General features: G+C 40.7%; 1 protein-coding gene across 4 annotated transcripts in view; it reads right to left on the reverse strand.

Moving 5' to 3' along the window:
* Positions 1–19,190, reverse strand: part of ZFYVE26 (zinc finger FYVE-type containing 26) — a 48,028-nt gene that overhangs the window by 18,588 nt on the left and 10,250 nt on the right. For 2 of the 4 annotated variants that reach the window (XM_069858190.1, XM_069858188.1), the window contains exons 10-25: positions 17,261–17,443; positions 16,019–16,672; positions 14,528–14,617; positions 13,741–13,809; positions 13,037–13,188; positions 11,362–11,560; positions 10,772–11,035; positions 10,483–10,602; positions 8,118–8,282; positions 7,098–7,325; positions 5,579–5,684; positions 4,049–4,788; positions 3,300–3,496; positions 2,399–2,503; positions 1,752–1,874; positions 848–1,024 (exon numbers count right to left, since the gene is read on the reverse strand). In XM_069858190.1, coding sequence (XP_069714291.1) covers positions 848–1,024; positions 1,752–1,874; positions 2,399–2,503; positions 3,300–3,496; positions 4,049–4,788; positions 5,579–5,684; positions 7,098–7,325; positions 8,118–8,282; positions 10,483–10,602; positions 10,772–11,035; positions 11,362–11,560; positions 13,037–13,188; positions 13,741–13,809; positions 14,528–14,617; positions 16,019–16,672; positions 17,261–17,443 — 3,572 coding nt within the window. The remainder of the gene's footprint in view (positions 1–847; positions 1,025–1,751; positions 1,875–2,398; positions 2,504–3,299; positions 3,497–4,048; positions 4,789–5,578; positions 5,685–7,097; positions 7,326–8,117; positions 8,283–10,482; positions 10,603–10,771; positions 11,036–11,361; positions 11,561–13,036; positions 13,189–13,740; positions 13,810–14,527; positions 14,618–16,018; positions 16,673–17,260; positions 17,444–19,190) is intronic. The other 2 variants (XM_069858191.1, XM_069858192.1) reach the window with 2 other exon arrangements.

Consider the following 19,190-nt stretch of genomic DNA (forward strand, 5'->3'; position numbering starts at 1 on the left):
ATTAAAATAAGCTTAGGAAAAGAATATTAGCCCAATCTGAATCCTTCCATCATTTGGGGAAACGTTGGTATGAGAAAATAAGGGCAATTCTCCTAAAGACAGTTAATATGGACATTTTCCGAATTAAATCATGTCTTCAAAAGGGACAAGTAAGGAAATGGGAAGCCCAGCAAAATACTGTTGTGGCATATACTGGAACAAGCTGCTATGTGCAGTCCTACAACAAACTACACAAAACCAAAAGCTCTGCATTTTCTTTGACTGAAGTATTTGACTGAAGTAATCTACTGGTTGATGCATCTATTCCCATGCTGAGCACAGAACCTGTATGACTTCTGTAAAGGCAACATCCATCCAAAAAGAGGAGCGACACTGTGTGCCATTGGAAGGCACCTGTGAGAGAGACACCATGCTAGTGGCAGACCACCACACAGGTGGGCGTATGTAGGACACCTGGTGTTACTGACAGACAGCAAGCTGAAGATACTTTCTTTTTCACCTGGGACAAAGATAGCAACTTTCCTGATAAACATCACAATTTTATTTTCTTTCAACCCTACCCTCTCGTAGCCTGTTTGTTCCTCTACTCCCTACAAATTAAACACAAGATTGCTCTGTTCACACTGGGAGCTGCAACCACTTCATAATGCGGAAATTGCAAACACAGAGAAACAGAAGAGAAGTTTTAAGCCACCTCTGCTTTTCCTTTGGATCCTGAGACTCAGGATCCTACACTTGATATAATGAGAATGCTCTGGTAATATCTATGGACTTCACATATTGTGCATTGTGAAATCACTTAATTATATTTTGCTATTAAATCTCATAACGCAGGAGTTTTACTCACTTTTGATCCCATATAGAGTGCCTGGATTTCATTACGGCGTGCTGTTGTCAGATTCTTGTAGAAGTGAGCTGTGAGATAATCAGCCAAGAAGTGAGAGGCTGCCAAGTTTGGATGCTGGTCAAGGGACTGCTCACTGATAGCAAGGCAAATACCAGAGTCTTCTATTCCTTGTAAAAGCTACAAATAAGAAAATTCAGTGAATCCCTACCACATTCCTGAAAAGTAGCCTTTATAAAAGGCTACTTTATGACAGATTGCCTTCTGATGGTCCAGCAAGCAAATTAACTTGCCCAAGTGTCTTACACATGTAAGGATGATTTAGATAATCAATTTATAGGCTACTCATTGCTTATTTGCTCCATTTACTTATAAAAATATTTTTAAAATTAAAGTAAGCAAAAAATTAAGCGAGGAATGGGACAGAAGGCATAGCGATCAGAAGTTTCCACTTTGCTTCCAGAACATTTTCAAAGCTATGTAGTCTCAAAGAGCCTTCACTTTGTTTTACACTCCATTATTAGCAACAGCTCCATAATAATTAAAACCAGAATAATTCAGACTTCACTAATTCAGGCACTGAAGCACAACCGACCAATTCCCATTATTAGTTTAAATTCTGGCTCTTCTGCTTAAGCAGCACAGAAATGCTTCCTCATGATTTTTCAGATTAAAAGGGCCTTGTATTTCCACGTGACATTTACGCTATTGAGTCCAACAACTAGATTACACAGTTCAATTTTCACTCAAGTGGAACATGGAGAGCCAAGATCCTGAAAGCACATCTAAGCAAACAGCATCTCTTAAGGGAGGAAGCATTAAGGCTATGAAAACACATAAGAAAGCAAAGAAAACAGTTCTCAACTTATTTGACCTATAGATGTAAGGCTGAGAGTATTGCTATTACCTGCAATGCTTTTTCCATGTCTCCCATCTCCAGTAAGTGGAGAAGGTGTTCACGGTGAAGGTTGATCAAGTCTTCCCTTGGGACAGGATACAAGTGCCTCCATTCCTCACACAACTCGTAATCCTAAAGAACAGTGTTTTAAAAAAAAAATTAAAAATACAATCTCTACTCTCTGATACAGCTGCTTTGTCCAAAGCTCTGATCAACTTCAAGGAACTAGCTTAGATTCCTCTCTCACACGCAAACAGCAAATTACATTGACACAGGGAAGATGACAGTTGGTCAATTCTGACAGAATCACAGCCTGCATTGAGAATACCCTCTCATCTCACAGTAAGCAAGTTGACTTTTTAGAGATACTTTTAAAGCCAGCCAGATCTACAATATTAGTATTATATAATAAAACCTTGTATTATGCCAAAAGCCATGGTATTCAAGTCTTCAAAATTCTAAGAGAACTAAGTATTATTAGCTACCTGTAAATCTTGACTTAAACACGTGTTTCTGTAGCACAGAAATGAGTAAAGGAATCCTTCAGCCCAAGGAAATCTTCATTGATTGGTGTCTTAAGACACTATTTCAACAAATTTATCTATTCAAAGTTTAATGTATTCTAATTCAACAAAATTCACATGATCATATCTAACCTTTGCTTTCAGAATAATGTTCATGATGGTCTGGGGGTCATCAGTGCAGACTTTTTTCACATCCTGCCAGTCATTCCACAATGGTTCGTTTTGTACATTTAAGATCTGAAAATGTTAATATTAGGGTAGCACAAATTTTAAAAGCTTTATTGGCAACAATCATTAAGTCTAAGAAACAGCTGAGCTGATCACATCAAGAGCTGCTTTGTATAAAGAAAGTCAAGGAGACTCACATTTATCCCTACCCCTTTTCTGAGATGTTGTAATGCATTTGCACTACAAAAAAAAAAAAAGGCAATAATTACGGATGCAAAAGTACATTTACACTGCAGACATTGCAGGCACTAACAGAAAGACAACTGAGGTAACTGTCAGTTAGGAGAATCACTGCCAGATAGAGCTCAGCAGGGATTTATGACTCCTTTTTTTGCTCTGTTTGGCTTTTCACTCTGTGCTGAACTCTAGGCCAGCTAGTCTGACTTGGGTATCAGCACCAGCCTACAGTTAGAACTGACTGCAATACAAATGCGCTGTATTGGTACAGCTGCACCTCTCAACTTCACAAAATGAGGAATTGCCAGGAAAAGCTTTCAGAGGCTCTAGCATTTTTATAGAATAGAAAACTAAATACTTGGAGAAAAAAATGCAGCCTCAGACAAATATTTGTTTAACCACGTTTGCAGACCTTAATGCTAATAGGAGAGTGGGAAAACTATGGAGAATGGAAGCAGAGTATTAATTGGATACTACAGCACTGAAAACACACGAACTGTTTTGGACTGAAGACTTGGAAAAGCTATTAAGATCAAAAAATAACCAAGGGCTAAAACTTTTTCAATGGGTAAGCACATTTGCTCTCTGCTGCCTATTTCATGTCACAGGTTTAAAAATCACTTTGTACCTTTTGATAAACCTGAAGTTCTTTCTTCCTGCTCTGCAGACTGGCTTTTAGTTCATCGGTTATGCTTGAATCAGAAATGCAATAAGCTAGGATTTCCAAAGAGGCATCAAGAGGCCATTTGTCCAGATAGCGGAGAGCCAGCCTACTTCTCAATGTGGCGTTTTTTACCGGGAACAAGTACTGCCAACCATCCTTATCTGTGGAGGAAAAAACACTACTTTGAAACTGAAGTTTGGATGATTTGAAAATTTAAAAAATCCTCCTCCTCACTGGATCACATCACCAAAAGATACAGTACAGTGCTGAAAAAGCTATGCAAGACTCATCCCAAGCATCAGATTCTTGGTAAGTAACAAAAGCAAGCAGGGGATACTTACTGCCTTTAGACTCCAAAAGGCATCTCCTTTTACAGGTTACATTGTCAATGTATGACAATGACATTGTAGCAGGCGTTCCATTAACTGCTATGATTAATGCCTCCTGATGTATTTGGCTCTTCATATAGAAATAACACCACAGATGCATTTCAGTTCTCTTGTATTAAGTTGGTCAGGATTTGCATATTTTGCAAACAAACACCACCACCAGAGAAAGAAAACTTAAGATGAAGGAAGAGAGGGGATCCGTTTACATCTTTGGGTTCACCCAAGGACCACTACTTTAGTTCCCACCTCCTGATCCACACTGTATATTTCATTAACAAAAAGAAAAACCATGAAGGGAAAGACGACTGACTTAATCATTCTTACCTTCAGCAGTTGCACAGCTCAGCACAGCATCCTTCACACTAACTAGGTCTTCCAAATCTTGACTATAGAGATCCAAGACTTTCAGAGCTCTGTCCCAATCCTTTGCAGCAAGTGCTTGTTCAAAGACTCCCATTAATACCTTAACAGCTGTGGTGGAATGCAGCCCTAGGAGAACTAGAGGTATGTATGTCTTGCCAGAGAAGACAACAGCCAAACTGCCACCTTCCTCTTGCTGATTCTGAAGTGGCTCAAACATAGCAAGAAGAAACCGTTCCAATATTGGGAACTCCTTCAACAATGCCTCACATTCCCTGGAAATCTGTTCCAAACCTAAGGGCACCTCACGTTTGCCCCGAAATTCCATCCAAGATAAACTTGATTTAGAAGTTTTCTGTATATTTGATGCACTTAAACACGCCACCGTAGCCATTAGCTTTGACTGGGACTTGAGGAAGTCCAGGGAGGAGGCAGTGAGTGTGTGCTGCCTCAAGTTATTCACAGAGGATGAGGCCTGAGCGGAGGTATCCTCAGAGGCTTCTGTAGGATTGTGCATAGGTACTTCAACATCTGGCAGGCAGTGGTAGGCACACTGGTGTGCTAAGCTGCCGATGTTTGTCAGAAGAGACTTTGCCTGGCTATTCTGCCTTGCACTGCATAAGGACAATGGTTCACAGCAGCAGTTAACAATGACTTCCTGCACATTCAAGTTTAGCTCTTCTTTAGCCAAGAGAGAAGAAAGCCTGCAAGATTGGAAACAGAACCAGCTTACCCAGCATATATTAAATAGTCTTTACAACTATGTATTTTCATAAATACTCCAAATGTTTTCTGAACATAAGCTCCCTAAATTCTTCCAAGAAACACATGGCAGCAGAGTACATATCCTATGTTTACTCAGTATGGAAAAACAACGTATACAGCACACCAACAACTTGGAGCTTATGCTGCCATTCCTTTAAGGAAAAGGAACATACTCCTTGAAAACTGACTTTTACCTTGATGTGATACACTAGAATGGTTCACTATTAGTTCTCATCTTTAAGAGCTACATTGTCAAATCAGACACTTCCCATGCCAGTCCAATTCAGCAATTTAGTATGGAAGGAACTTACCTTATGCAGTTTGCCTACTGACCAGGGCAAGAGCCATGCCTACCAGTATTCTTAAGGAGCCCTACTAGTCTATTTTATTTTATTACATTCCTAAGCTGCAAGTCCACTGCTCTGAACGGTCACACACTCAGTTAAAAGAATGCCACAAAAACACACTCTCTTCCCAACAGACAGCAATTGTTTAGAATATACAGCCACAGTCTCCCCTTTCAAACAATCTTCAGGTTGGTAGAGAAGCCACTGACTAAGCTCTTCCCTGCACAAGAATTCTTGCAGTATTAAGCGACTGGCTGGAATAACACAGCAGGCTGTACTTACTACCTGTGCTAAGCAGCCAGAGGAGAATTTAACCCTGTCCGAGGCCCAAAGTCACCAACACCAAAATAATCTAGGGAAGTATAGGCTGAAAAATACCAACCTGTCAGGATGAACCTGTCTCTCAAACACAAGCTGTGAGAGCAGCTGAGATGGACTCTGCTGCAACAGTATGAAAGGGTTTCCCACTTTCACTTCTGCAGATATATCTTAAAAGAAAAAAATGAGAATGCTTATTATAATATAAATATATTAGTTGAATACAACAATCGGGTCTTATTTTAGGAATACAAACTTCATGAGCCTGACTCTGAAACCTCTAACTAAATTCAGAGGGGTCCACTTTCACATTATTGCGGTAAAATGTGTGAGCAAATTGCAAGGCATTTGGAACAATTCTGTGCCTCTGGAATATGGCGCCACCATATGGCTCACACTTTACCGGACCTATTACCAAAACAGGTAGAGAGGAAAGTCGTTGGCCTTTACATGAGATCTAGGTTCAAACAGTTTAGGAACTCCTAAACTTACACTAAAACAAGCATTTGTGGTGAAAGATATAAAATGTGTACTATAGGTTTCTGAGGAGTCTCCAGACATAGATTAGTGAGCCCATGCTCTACTCACGTCAAAGAAGGCAAAGGCAGAAAGAACTCACAGATGTACAGCTTATTTTACAGACTGAGTAAAACCCTGGCCAGTATTGCTGAAAAGCAATTTGTATCCACTACTGAGTTACATCAAAAAACTCTGACTAGATTCTCAGAAGTTTACTGTATCCTTTTATCTTCCAATATAACAGAATTTCCCCCAAACTCATTCAGCCCTTAAATATCGTGCTTTTTTTTTTTTTTGCTTTGGCAGTTAGTCAATGAGGACCAAATTACATCCATTCAGAAGTTGCAGTTGCCATCACAGTGACCTGAGCTGACCCAGCATGTCTGAAAACAGATTGTTACCCTTTTCTCTTATCCCCTTGGGAAGGTATTATCTGAAATCAGTACTGTGGTATTTTACATTAGTGCAACTTGATTAGTGGAAAACAGATAAGTCTTTTTCTCCTAGCACAGCAAACGCCCTGTTCCAACAGCTTTATGTGCTGATGGTGCATTTCTTTTCACAGACCAACATCACATAATCTGCTGATTCTATAAAAAAAATCAGTCTTGCAGAGCCTTCTACATGGCTTCCCCTTATCCCTGTGGAGCAGCAAGGCACTGGTTGCTTCTACAGAAGCTGAAAAGCGCAGAGCATGCTGATCCACTGGATGCAAATAAAAATAAAATCAATCTGGACTTAAAGGGTAGCAATGAGAATTTCTGGAGGTCAGAGTTGTTTGCTTTGTCTAAATGAAGTGCAGAATTTGGGTCAGTAATTAACATTTCTGTTCTCATTTTCCTACTGCCATCAGCTATTTTTTTTTTAGCTGTGAGTGGCCTACGTGTTAAGAAATAAAATTAAAAAAGCAGGGCAATAATTGGCTGAAGTCAAACAATCTGACTACGCACAGGTAATAAGCACATTTGGCGAGAAGACATGTTGCATGTTTACTTTCCAGATTTAAGGCAGATTGCACAGTCTATATTCACCTAGGCTTAGACTTTCCAGCAGAAACCCCTTACCTAGCTCTGCATTCAGGCTTCGTAACACAACAGCAGCTAGTGTAGTGATGTAGTCAAAGAAGGCCTTCACAAAGGTCGTCTGCATGTTGCTCTCTGGCATGGTTTGGATATGTCGATCAAGAGTTCTGAGCAGAAGCTGTGTTTGATTCCAAACTAGGTGCTTCTCCAGCTCTGTTGGTTTGAGAGAGGCCTGCTCCACCAAGGTGCCAAGCAGGCTCCCTTTAGACTCTGGTTTAAGAGAACAGACAATGCTTACTTGAATCTTGGATGTATAAGTGCCACAAAGGTAGCACAGTCATCTAAACTGTAACCATGCTTCTACCAAGTTAAAAATATATTAAGGCAGGCTTGAAATACACCTATTGGCATGTCATTAATACAAACTTACTCTAAAACAGAGGTGTCTTCGTCCTTGTCCTCAATAACATTTAGCCTTTAGAGCTATCCTACATTTTTTCTCATTAAACACACAAATGCCTTGTAATATTTTACAAACATCTACACGCCATTTAGAAATTTGGTGGATGGAGAAAAAAAAACGTAAGAAAACGCCTCACTGCTGTATAATGGAGAGCTCTGAGAAGACAACTGTGGAAGACTTCTTCAGAAAAGGAAGAGACATTTTGATACCCAAATGAAAATTGGGAAATATTAAGTTTATCTGTTTTAAAAAAAAAGGGAAAAGGAAGGATACATAAAAAGGAAGGATACATAAAATTATCTACAAGCTGTCAGGTTAAAATACACTTAAAGAATTCCTTATTAGGACCGAAACAAAATAGGACAAAACCTCAACAGTACTCATTGATCTAAATGTCTGTTTTGACCTGTCCAGACAACTCTTAAGTCTAGTAATAATGCTCTTTGTATGTGTAAATAAGTATTTTAAACTGTAAGTGCAAAGTGTAAAACTAATCTGCAATTCTTACATTCTGAGTGCTTGTTTTCAGAGCTGAAATTGTGAACTTGGCAGAGAAGAAAGAAGAATATCGATATGTCAGTATCACAAAAGTAACTCACCTACAGAACATTCTATGCATGTCAATGATTTTAGGATTTCATCCAGATTTTGTGATAAAACAATTTCATTAGTAATACTTTCTTCAGTCAAGGCAGGATAGCAAGCTTGCAGAAGGTCTACAATACTGCATCGAAAATGACTCCCTATTTTCTCATCCGAGACTTCTAAAAAGAGGGAGAGAGAAACAGCAACTATAACAAAGATTGAAATATTTTTACACAGAAATAGGCCCCAAATTGTATTATAATACAACTAGTTAGCCCAATTCATAGAACCGTAGAATGGTTTGGGTCAGAAGGGACCTTGGAGATCATCCAGTTCCAACTACCCTGCCAGGGGCAGGGACACCTCCCACTGAATAAAGTACCTGAAAGCCCCATACAACCTGGTCTCGAACACCTCCACGAACGGCGTATCCATGACTTTTCTGGGCAACATATGCCAGTGCCTCACTACTCCCACAGTAAAAAATGTCTTCCTACTATCTAATCTAAATCTTCTCTCTTTCAGCTTAAACCTGTTACCCTTCATCCTGTTACTGTAATGCCCTTGTAAAAAGTCCCTCCACAACTTTTCCGTAGGCCCCCTTTAAGTACTGAAAAGCTGCTATAAGATCTCCCTGGAGCTTTCTGTTCTCCAGTCCTCTGATCACCTCCACAGCCTTCCTCTGGACTCATTCCAACAGGTCCACAAACTTCTCATGTTACAGGCTCCATCGCAGGATGTAATGCTGCAGGTTGGGTCTCATGAGAGCGAAGAAGAGGGTGAGAATTATCTCCCCTGCCCTGTGGGTCACGCTTCTTTTGACACAGCCCAGGATACAGCTGGCTTTCTGGGCTGCAAGCCCATACTGCCAGGTCACATTGAGCTTCTCATCAACCAACACCCTCAACTTGTTCTCCTCTGGGCTGCTCCTAATCCATTCTCTGCCCTGCCTGTGTTTGTGCTTCAGATTGCCCCAACCCAGGTCTTGTTGAACTTCACAAAGTTTGCACAGGCCCACCTCTCAAGGTGCCCCTGGATGACATCTCTTCTCTCCAGCATGTCAACTGCATTACTCAGCTTGGTGCCACTGGCAAACCTCCTGAGGGTGTGCTCAATCCCACTGTGCATGAAGATATTAAACAGCACCAGTTGCAATACCAGCCCCTAAAGAAAACATCACTTATCACTGGTCTCCACTTTGATATCAAACCACTGACTGAAACTGTCCAAGTGCAACAATCTAGGCAATGCCTCATCCACCAAGTGGTCCACTCACTGGTGAGAATAAGGTGCAGCATAGCACTTCTCCTTGTTGGCTCCTCCGTTACATGGAGCAGGATGTTATCATCAATGCGCTCCATTAACCTCCTGTATTGCTTATGCCCTGCTGTGTTGTCCCTCCAACAGATATTGGAGTAGGTGAAGTCCCCCCATGAGGACAAGCGGTTATGAATGCAAGGCTGCTCCTAGCTGTTTATAAAGAATCTAGTCAAGTGGCCTGTAGCAGATCCCCACTATAACCCCACCTGTCCCTGTCCTCCCTTTAATCCTGACCCATAAACTCTCAGCTGGCTCATCCTTCCCCAGAGCTCCATTCTCTCCAGCTGGCCACTGAGAGAGCAACATCCCATCCTCAACTCCCCTGCCTGTCCCTTAAAGGGCCTGTATCCAACACTATAGTCATAGAAGCTATCCCACTACTTCTCCACAATGCCAATGAGATCACAGGCCTGCAGACATGGGCATGCCTAACTCCTCTTGTTCATTCCCCACGCTACATGCATTGCCTAGAGGCACAGAAGTTGAGCCCTCAATGAAGCCAACTTGCTGGCTGGAATTCCTTTGCCTGCTCTTCAGGTGCCCTCCTGCTGACCTGTGGTCCTTCTCCAGACTCTGGGCATCTATTGCTGGCACTGGAATCAAACTGGTAGGAGTGGGACGGATTGAGATTCTCCTCCCCTGGCAACTTTAGTTCAAAACCCTCTTCATCAGCTTGGCAAGCCCATGCACCAAAGATGCTCTTCCCCTTTTCCAACAGGTGGGCCCCATCAGCCCAGGTTTCTCAAAGTGAATCCCAATTCCTAAGTAGCCAAACCACTGGCTGTGGCACCAGTCCTGCAGCTATTAGTTGACATGCAAGACTCTACTGGCCCTTTCAAACTCCTTCACTTCGACCAGGAGGGCTGATGAAAAAAATAAACCTACCTGCCCTGGAGAGTCCAGTGTTTTAGTTTATTCAGAATTGAGCTCAGGTGCCCCTATGCCTTTTTTGTTTCAAATACTAAGCTAAAAAATGGAAGGTTCAAATTTCCACTGCAACAGAAGGCAGGAATTTGAGAAACATTTCAACAGAAAAATCTTATCAGCAAAGCATACTACCTGGCTTGGATTGCCCTTGTGGTGTGCAGGAATAGTTGAGAATTTTACTTATTTGATGGATAACTGTGGGAAAACCCTTTACACCTTCAGAGTGCAGAAAAACAAATTCAGGTCGGTGGCCTGGAAAAGTCATTGCGCAAAAAGAGACAAAAATAAAAGTTAAGAGTAGAAAAAAAAGGAGAAGCTAACATGAAAGTACAAAATGAGATGTAAGCACAAACAATACAGAATAGAAAGGCATTTTCTGCTCCCAGGCTTATGCTGATCAACACAAAAATTAAGAGCCTACCCCGAGTTTCAAGGCTGCTATACAGTCGTCTTTCTGCTGTTTCCAAAAGCTGTTTGCAAGTCTTCCAAAGATGGCACTGAGTACAAGCCAGGTCAAATGCTGCCATTGCCGAGGGACTGAGGTCCTCAAGGACTTCCCACAGAGGATCAGTATGCTCTAGCTGGATGTTGCTGATCCAGAAGTTTTCTTGGAGAGTTGGGGGAAGATTTCCAGAAGTTGCAAGCAATTTATCAGTAACATCCGAGATGGAATAAAATACCATACCTATGAGCATCAGCAAAAACACAATCATCAGTTAAACAGCATATTTATCTCAGATTCTGTCATGCATGATTTTTCTCTAATCCTTTAGGAAAATAATTCAATAGATGGCCTGCTTCATGGACCAACAATTACTGCAGAATGGATAAACCTAACTGGGCATCAACAGCAAATTTCATCATTCTTAGTCTCCTTTTAAGTCAAGAACCCCCACTACTTACTAACTTCTGAGCAATTGCTGCACTCATTGTGGCAGTATTCAAAGTGCTTTTTCCTATTTTCCACTTCTCCCTGGCCTTTCTTGAGAACTCAAACAACCCAGTTCTTACCAGCTGCTGCTGCATTCCCAATAGCTTGTAGTGTTGAACAGCCACTGCCAGACCTCCTGATGCCTCCAGTGCCATCTGATGCTTGACTCTCAATATTGTGCTCCACTCTTGTCATTTCTTGCACTGCCTCTTGGTAGCGCTCCATGAAAACCAATTCACCATAGCAGGGTGAAGTATCCAGATTAAACATCAAAGCCACCTTTCAAAAATAACAGATATAATTAGAGCATGTTGAAAGAAGTTTTCAGAGGTCAAAAGAACTTTGAGGGGTTTCAGAGGAGATGAGGGAATAAAATAAAACATATTAACTGAAAAACACCCCTACATACACAGCAGGCTGAAATGGTGTTGTTTTTTTTTCTAGAGCATTTTATGTGCTTAGAAACCAGGACCTCAGATACATTTTTCAACTATTTTTATAAAGCTCAAGTATCATTTGCTGCAAGGCTAGACTTGAATTAATTTTTGTAAACCATACCTTTCTGAATGACCCTTCCTGACTTCAATAGACTGTTATGAGAGAAATCAATCAAACTGGGCCTCCAAAGTAAACTATTTTAAACAACTTATTCAGCAAGGAAAAACTTCTGGAAATTTAAACAGAGTAGATAAGCAGAGCTGTGCAAGTTCGTATTATCAAACCAACAACAGAACACAAATCAAGCTTGAATTTATCATCAGTAATATTGAAACTCAAAGTAACAAAGCAAAACCAAAATGCTTCATGCTTCACACTAGGACATTACGAAAAAATTCTTCACAGAAAGGGTCATTGGGCACTGGAAGAGGCTGCCCAGGGAGGTGGTTGAGTCACCTTCCCTGGAGGTGTTTAAGGCACAGGTGGATGAGGTGCGAAGGGGCATGGTTTAGTGTTCGATAGGAATGGTTGGACTCAATGATCCAGTGGGTCTCTTCTAACCTGGTGATTCTATGATTCATGCCAAACAGAACTAATAATTTGAGAAGTAACCAGCTGCTAATGCAATGCTTAAATTATATTAACTGCTCCACTATCAAAAACTCAGCCAAGTCATGGCTTTCTGCAGAGCATCCAATCACTGATGGACCTCAAGATATTTTTTCAAAGCATCAGCCACATAGAGATATGCATGCACAGCTGTCAGGAAGCAAAGAACTACAAATGCATAGAACATCAATTTTGTCTTTCTGCCCGTTTTCAGTATGCAAATTTAGCCTCAAAAATACCTTCTTCAAACAAAGGTAATCACTACTTTGGCTCTGTCTTGGCTAAGAAGCATATTTACGTGTTCTTGCAGAGCTTACAAGTGGCAGTGTCATGGTTTTACCTCACTGACTAAAGTAGTTCAGATGTTGCTTCCTCACAAGTCTTCACATGAGCTTTGCTTCTTCCTTAAGCCGAAACACAAAGCTTGGCCAGCTCTCATTAAATGTTTTCATGCTTTGAGAACCCAGGTTTAGAGAAAGCATTTTTTAGATAAGGAAAAAAACCCAGCAGCCCTGGGGTGTTGGTTTGGAATCTTTTTTCCTTTCACTTGCTTCTGCTTCTGAACTGACCCATTCACTTGGACTACAGCTGCTTCAAGCCCTGTGCTTGCTAATGGAGCAGAAGCAGGAATTGCCTCAGCTATCACAACCACAAACATCAATACCAAATCACACTTTCAAATGCACAAAACACATGCATCTCATTTACCTGATGGGCTTCTACAAAGTTTCCTCTCAAAACACAAGAAACCAACAAAGATTCTGGTGGGGAAAGCATCATAGGAATGAGGGGATTTTGCTGATGTGGTCTCACACTGCTTTCCAAAGCACTCGAGACAGATACATTACTGGTACTTCCCTCTGCAAGACAACAGAATCCATCAGGATACCATTACAGAAAAACATTTCACCAGATAACAGCCAACAGATAACAGTACTTCACATGTTTAACACAAAAAGATAAGAGCAGAGTTGCAAAGAAGCTTTAGGGTAAAGAGGTCAACACGATTGACCTCTTAAAAATTTTCATAACATTCCACTACTTGATCAGAACCTTCAGTTTCAATCTCATCCAAACAGAACACTGCTTAGCAGCTAAATAATGTGGACATAATGCTAGGGCCTAGTAAAACAATGTTTTAGGTTATGTGAATACCAGTCTATGAACTTCAACTGTTTGCACATTGCTACATTGCATACCATTTCCTGCAAGCCAAAATAAAGAAAAATATAATTTTCTTATTCCAGAAGACATATACTATTCTAATTAGGAAAAAAGCCAGCTAAAAGTGGGAGTTCTGAGAACTGAAAAGTTCCAGTTCTGTCCTGCACGGAAAAATAATTCACTGTAACTAGTCAAGTAAATATCATGCACATTAAGAAGACAGACATATTACTTTTGTGGCTTAATACCTGAGGTACTGGTGCTTAGCTCGCTACTTGTACTTTCTAATGATGGACTGGAAGTTCCCTCTTTCCCATCTAAAATGGAAAGAAATCAAACCCAGAATATTAAATGCACTTTTTCTAAACAAGGCTATTAAAATTTGCTGCAAATAAATCAGGCAATCGCAAGAGATCTTCAAGAGTATCTCACAAATGAGCCATCACTGATGTCTCTAATAAATACAAAATACGCTGCTTTGGAGAAAAAGCTAGGCAAGAGACTATGTTGGGAGGGCCCATCAGTAACTTATGTCAGATACTTTAAAGCTCCTTGTTTTGGAACAACCCATTCCAAAAACAAACATACCTTTTAAAGGCCAAATTGAAAAAGGTGAGGAACCCAACTTTCTCCTAAGGCTGCCAATATAAACCACAAATTCCTGTAAATGCACATCATACACACTACTGTGATAGGAATCAAAAATATATCAAACCATCATTGGATAGAGTGTAGAAAGGGAAGAAATGATACTGTAGCTGCAAAGTTCTCTCCCTGCCCCAAATCAGACTACAGATGAAAAGTTACTTTCTTAGCAACATTTTAAATTAATTACCGTTTAGTTGTGCAGTTGAGCTTTTGGAAAATAACCTCAATTCAAGTGGAACTAGACTAAGATGCTTCAGTTAGAAAACTGAAGGAAATAGATCTGTTTCTCTCATCCTAGTCCATTAAATCTAAGAGCATTCAGCTTTGAGCTCAGCAAATTTAAGCACATTCCAGAGGTGTCTTCTCCAAGTCACTTTTTCAACCCACCTGTCTTGTACCTTTGAGATCTACTTCGTTTCTTAGAGCTGGAGCTCCTGATTAAAGAGCAGTATCTCCTGGAAGCTGCAAGCTGATGTTCTGTGAAACAGTTAAGTAAAACATTACCAAATACCTGGACAGGCCATAAACAGTTATTTGTCTCCCTTAAGCAATCTATCAACACATCTGCATAAGCAGAGCTACAATGGCAAATCTCCAAAGGAAACAGTGAATTTTAACTAAGAGCCCTTCTGCAGTGAAGTTTAAACCAGCACCTCGAAGTACTTTTGATGCAATTCAACTAATGTGGTGTTTTTCACATCCACACACGTTGGTTTTCACATCCAACACATGTTGGTTGGAATGTACTACACCTTCTACGCATCCCTGATTAAGTACCAAGAGTCCTCTCCAATATGAATGATTCTATTATTCTAACTATGCAGAAAAATAAGCATAGTTCAAGTGCATAAACAGCTAGAAAGAAGGCAAAAAGAAAAAGAATCAAAACAGTAAAAGAAAGTTTGATTTGTTACTACAGTTTTGCTGAAACAATTAGGTTCTTCAGTAATGCAGGGTCATACAAACCTTGACTTGGTCAACAATTCTGTAATTAAGCAAGTAATGGGGATGTCAGGCCAAGACTAAAAAATAAAAACCTGAGAGACATGCAGTGTCAAGAAAAGCCTTTCCCTGAAAGATGTTCCCCAAATAGCTGTCATCATTTGTCAGAAGTCAGGACTCGGAAAGAGAACCACACAGTAAGCTGCTGCCTATCCTAAAGAAACACAGGGCTGCCTACTTCAACACAAGCTCCATCACATCCCCTCTTTGATAGGGACAAACCTGAGAAATAGCTGAACACAAGTTTGGAAGCTTGGAACATTTAAGGTCCATACTCCCCAGGTCTCTCTTGGGACATTGGCTTTGCGTGGACCAAGAAACACAATAATCCACAATATGACAGTAGCAAGGTTAACAAGTTATAGGACATCGAGAAGGGTGGGAAAATAGGTTCCAGGTGTGGTGTTCCAACTACTCCTGAGGAGTAGTATTCTGCAACCCAGAATAATCCAACTTCCTCTGATGTGTTCTTGTTTCCAGATTAGGCTAAATCAACATTCTGCCCGTGAGTAAGATGAGTCTATCTGGTTTGCACTGGATCACACACCACCACGACCCTTCATATCACTGCACTTTCAACCTAACTTGTGATGAAGGGGCAGGAGAAAGACAGGTGAACTGAAGCAGTGTGTCCAAAAAGGGGAGGGGGAATAAAGAAAGAAAGCCTATACTTTGATTAGAACATAAATCACTCCTATTGGAGAATGGTGCAAGAACTAGGTGATGTCCTACTAGGCCATTCTCCCAATATCTGCTAAAATGTATTCCCTCAGTAAGATGCTTATGGAATTAAGAATTGAGATCCCTCTATTACAGCCTGGACAGCTGTAACAGAGCAGTGTTGATGTATCAGGAAGTGCCAAATACAAAGTCTACCTGCATTTCTGTTACTCATCACCACCCTGTAACGCCAGTGAGCTTCAGAGAGGTATTTGGAAAACTGTAACACGCGACTTCCAAAGGCATCTCCACTTGTGGAAAGATTCAAGCACTCAACAAGGTCCAGCTCTTCACAAGGCACGTTACTGGAGTCCCATGGGATAGAACTCTGAATTTCTTCCAGATGGTTGAGAAGCAATGTGAGGAAGGCATCCATGGCTACATCATCCACTAAAAATCCAGTAACGCCACTGGTGAAGTGTTTCAGGTCTAGGTAACTCAGCTTAGAAGTTTCATAGCTTTTGCCATGTGACATTGAGTCATGAAGATCCTGGGTATCTATGTGAACCGTCTGAGCAGCCAGCGGATGCCTCTCTAATTTCTTTTCAGCATCTGTTAGACGCTGTGGACTTCCTGAGGTAGAAGACCGCCGACTGACACTGCCTTCTACATTCACAGTAGTACTCTTCTTGTCAAGATCATCATCCTCTGCATAGTCCTCAGGCAGAAGAGTCTTAGTATGGAAGTCACTGTAGGAAACAAAAAGCAAGGAGAAGATGTTCTCCAAAACTTCAAGGCGCAGAGGAGCAGGAAGACTCCTTAAGAACTGCTGACACTTCACAAGGTACTGAGGAAACACTGAAGAGCAATCTGTATAATAAAAATGAAAATAAAGTAAGATTTACAACATTTTCCAGAAGCAAGTTCCTCCAATGTTTGCCCTTCAAGAAAATCCTAGAAGGGGGAACTGTTCCAGGTGCTCAGAGCCAATCATTCCTCCACAAATCAAGTAAACATAAACCTAACATTTTACACTTTAAAAGTCACTGTGCCTGCCCCCTCAGTAACAAATTATCACCTCATGCAATGATGCACAAACTCAGATTATACCCATTTTAGCCATTAAATCACTTCTGGCTCAGGGAAATCACAAGCTCTTACAAAAGCAACACTGCCATTACTATCCTATACCTAATATCACCTTTTTGCACTGTGTTTTTATACAATTACTTTAAATGTTTTAGAATGAGGCAGACAGCATTTCTTTGAGGTGTCGTTACCTTTAGTAATAATACACATAAATAAGCTATTATACTTGTTTGCAAAGCATTCATAGCCCAGTGAATAAAAATGTCCTGTGTACAGAGGGTGCAATATTATCCCCATACTAAGTGATAATTCAGAGCTCAGCAAATGGAGAAGCACAAGCTCCTGAACCTGAGAAAGGACACCAATCACCTGCTGGTTCTCCAAAAGTTGCATCTTCAGGAACATCACCAAGAAGGCTGTGTACACAATCTTTGCACTTGGAATACTTATGTGAATTCACACAGAGAGCATAGATAGCATACTTCATGGCACAAAATGCTCGAAAGAGTGCCAGATTTCGTTGCTGACTCAAGGTGTTAGGGAGTGTTGCAGCTGTGGAGGGAAATCATAGGGATGAGGAAGATGGAAGGTAGACGAGAAACAAACTTTCTCCTGCAGCTCCCACATAGCAGTATTTCACCCGTCTTTCCTCCCCAGCATCACCTCCATCTCAGCTTTGCTGTATTACTTCACCACATTTGAAAAAAGAAACCCCAAATAATCCCACAACAGATAAATATGCAAAAGGCAGGTCTAGATCTTCTTCTGAAAAGGAAACTTTCTGTGAATGTCTGTTACAGGACCTCACTACAGCACAAAATGATCAAAACGAGTTCATGACAAGTCTAATTACAGGTACACAGTTAAACTACACACCGCTGCATTTACAACATAGGGACAGATCCTGCCTTGCTCCAGCATCTTAGAATTTTGTGTTCTATCGTACAGCAGATAAATATAGAGATCCATAGATTGGCTATGACTGTAGTGAGAACAGAGTACCGCTACCTCTACAGATTTGTATTAAATAAATATCACAGTTCATTCTATTTACAATGGCTGGCCAAACAGATCATATACAATCTGCACTCCATTACAGTACATTATCAGTTTCCTTCGCTTCCCCTTTCGCCTTTTTTTTTTTTTTTTTTTTGAGAAACAAGTGTCACACGCCAGAGACATGGTTCCTTCTCAGTACAAGAGAGCATGAGAGCAGGAAGCTATGTTAAAGTTGCATCAACATCATACCCTTCATCCAGGAACAGAATAGTGTCACCTATTCTCTTATACTGGATTTAGATGCATTATCCAACTACAGGACAGAGGTTAAAACAACAAAAAACCCAAACCCCAGTATTAAACTAGTGCTTGAATCCACTATCCTATATTCTTATAGAAGGGGTAGATGGTCTCTCTTCCTACTCTCACACAGAGGAAGCACGACCAAAGCTTTTTTTGACACAAAGCACTAGTTTGATGTACTGATAGTCACCATCCAAACTCTGGGACTGAACAGCATTACCTAGAAAGTGTTTCACCACTGCCCTCCACAAGGCTGGAGCAGGAAAGCATCAGCCTGAACTATTCTGAAAACTACAGAGCAGTCAAGACAAAAGCCCTGAGTGCACAAACAGCTTGAAAACAGTTACTCCCCATCAATGTAATTCTAAACATCAACAATGGCAACAACTAATGTCAACAGCAGACAGAGCTGAGGAAGCATGTGAATATGAATCATTTGCAGAACCCATGTGGCCACAAAAGTGCTGCTAATTCACCAACAGTTCTACACTAATACATATCATCTGAAGGCTTCAATACCATTGCCTGAAGAGGACTTCAGGCAGGTGAAGCCATTGATCTGATAAATACAGACCTCTTAGAGAAACAGCTAGCTGGAGATGCTACAAGTTGGAAACTGATTATCAAATTCAAGTTTAATACACTTTTTCCTCCCACGTGGAAAGACTTGGATGTGGTGAATCTGTGTCAGTATACACATCTAAACCAACCGTCTTCCTTGTATCAATACCAAAGAAGTATCCTTTAATTATCCCTTGTTTTTCTCCACATCAAAAATATGAACACCTTATCCTTGAATTCGGTAATTCATGAGGAAGTTTCTGCCCATCAATTCTTTGGTTGGTGTGACTGATCTAAGCTAGTGCTACACACTGATTCATAGGGTGCCTGAACACAACTGTCAACCAGTACTAATATTACAGTTTCACTACTGCAGCTGACCGATGTGTCAGAAAGAAGGGGAAGAAGGGGAAATATGTGGGTGAGGACAGAAAAA

This window comes from Phaenicophaeus curvirostris, chromosome 5, assembly GCF_032191515.1.
Source record: "Phaenicophaeus curvirostris isolate KB17595 chromosome 5, BPBGC_Pcur_1.0, whole genome shotgun sequence".
In the NCBI taxonomy this organism is placed as follows: domain Eukaryota; kingdom Metazoa; phylum Chordata; class Aves; order Cuculiformes; family Cuculidae; genus Phaenicophaeus; species Phaenicophaeus curvirostris.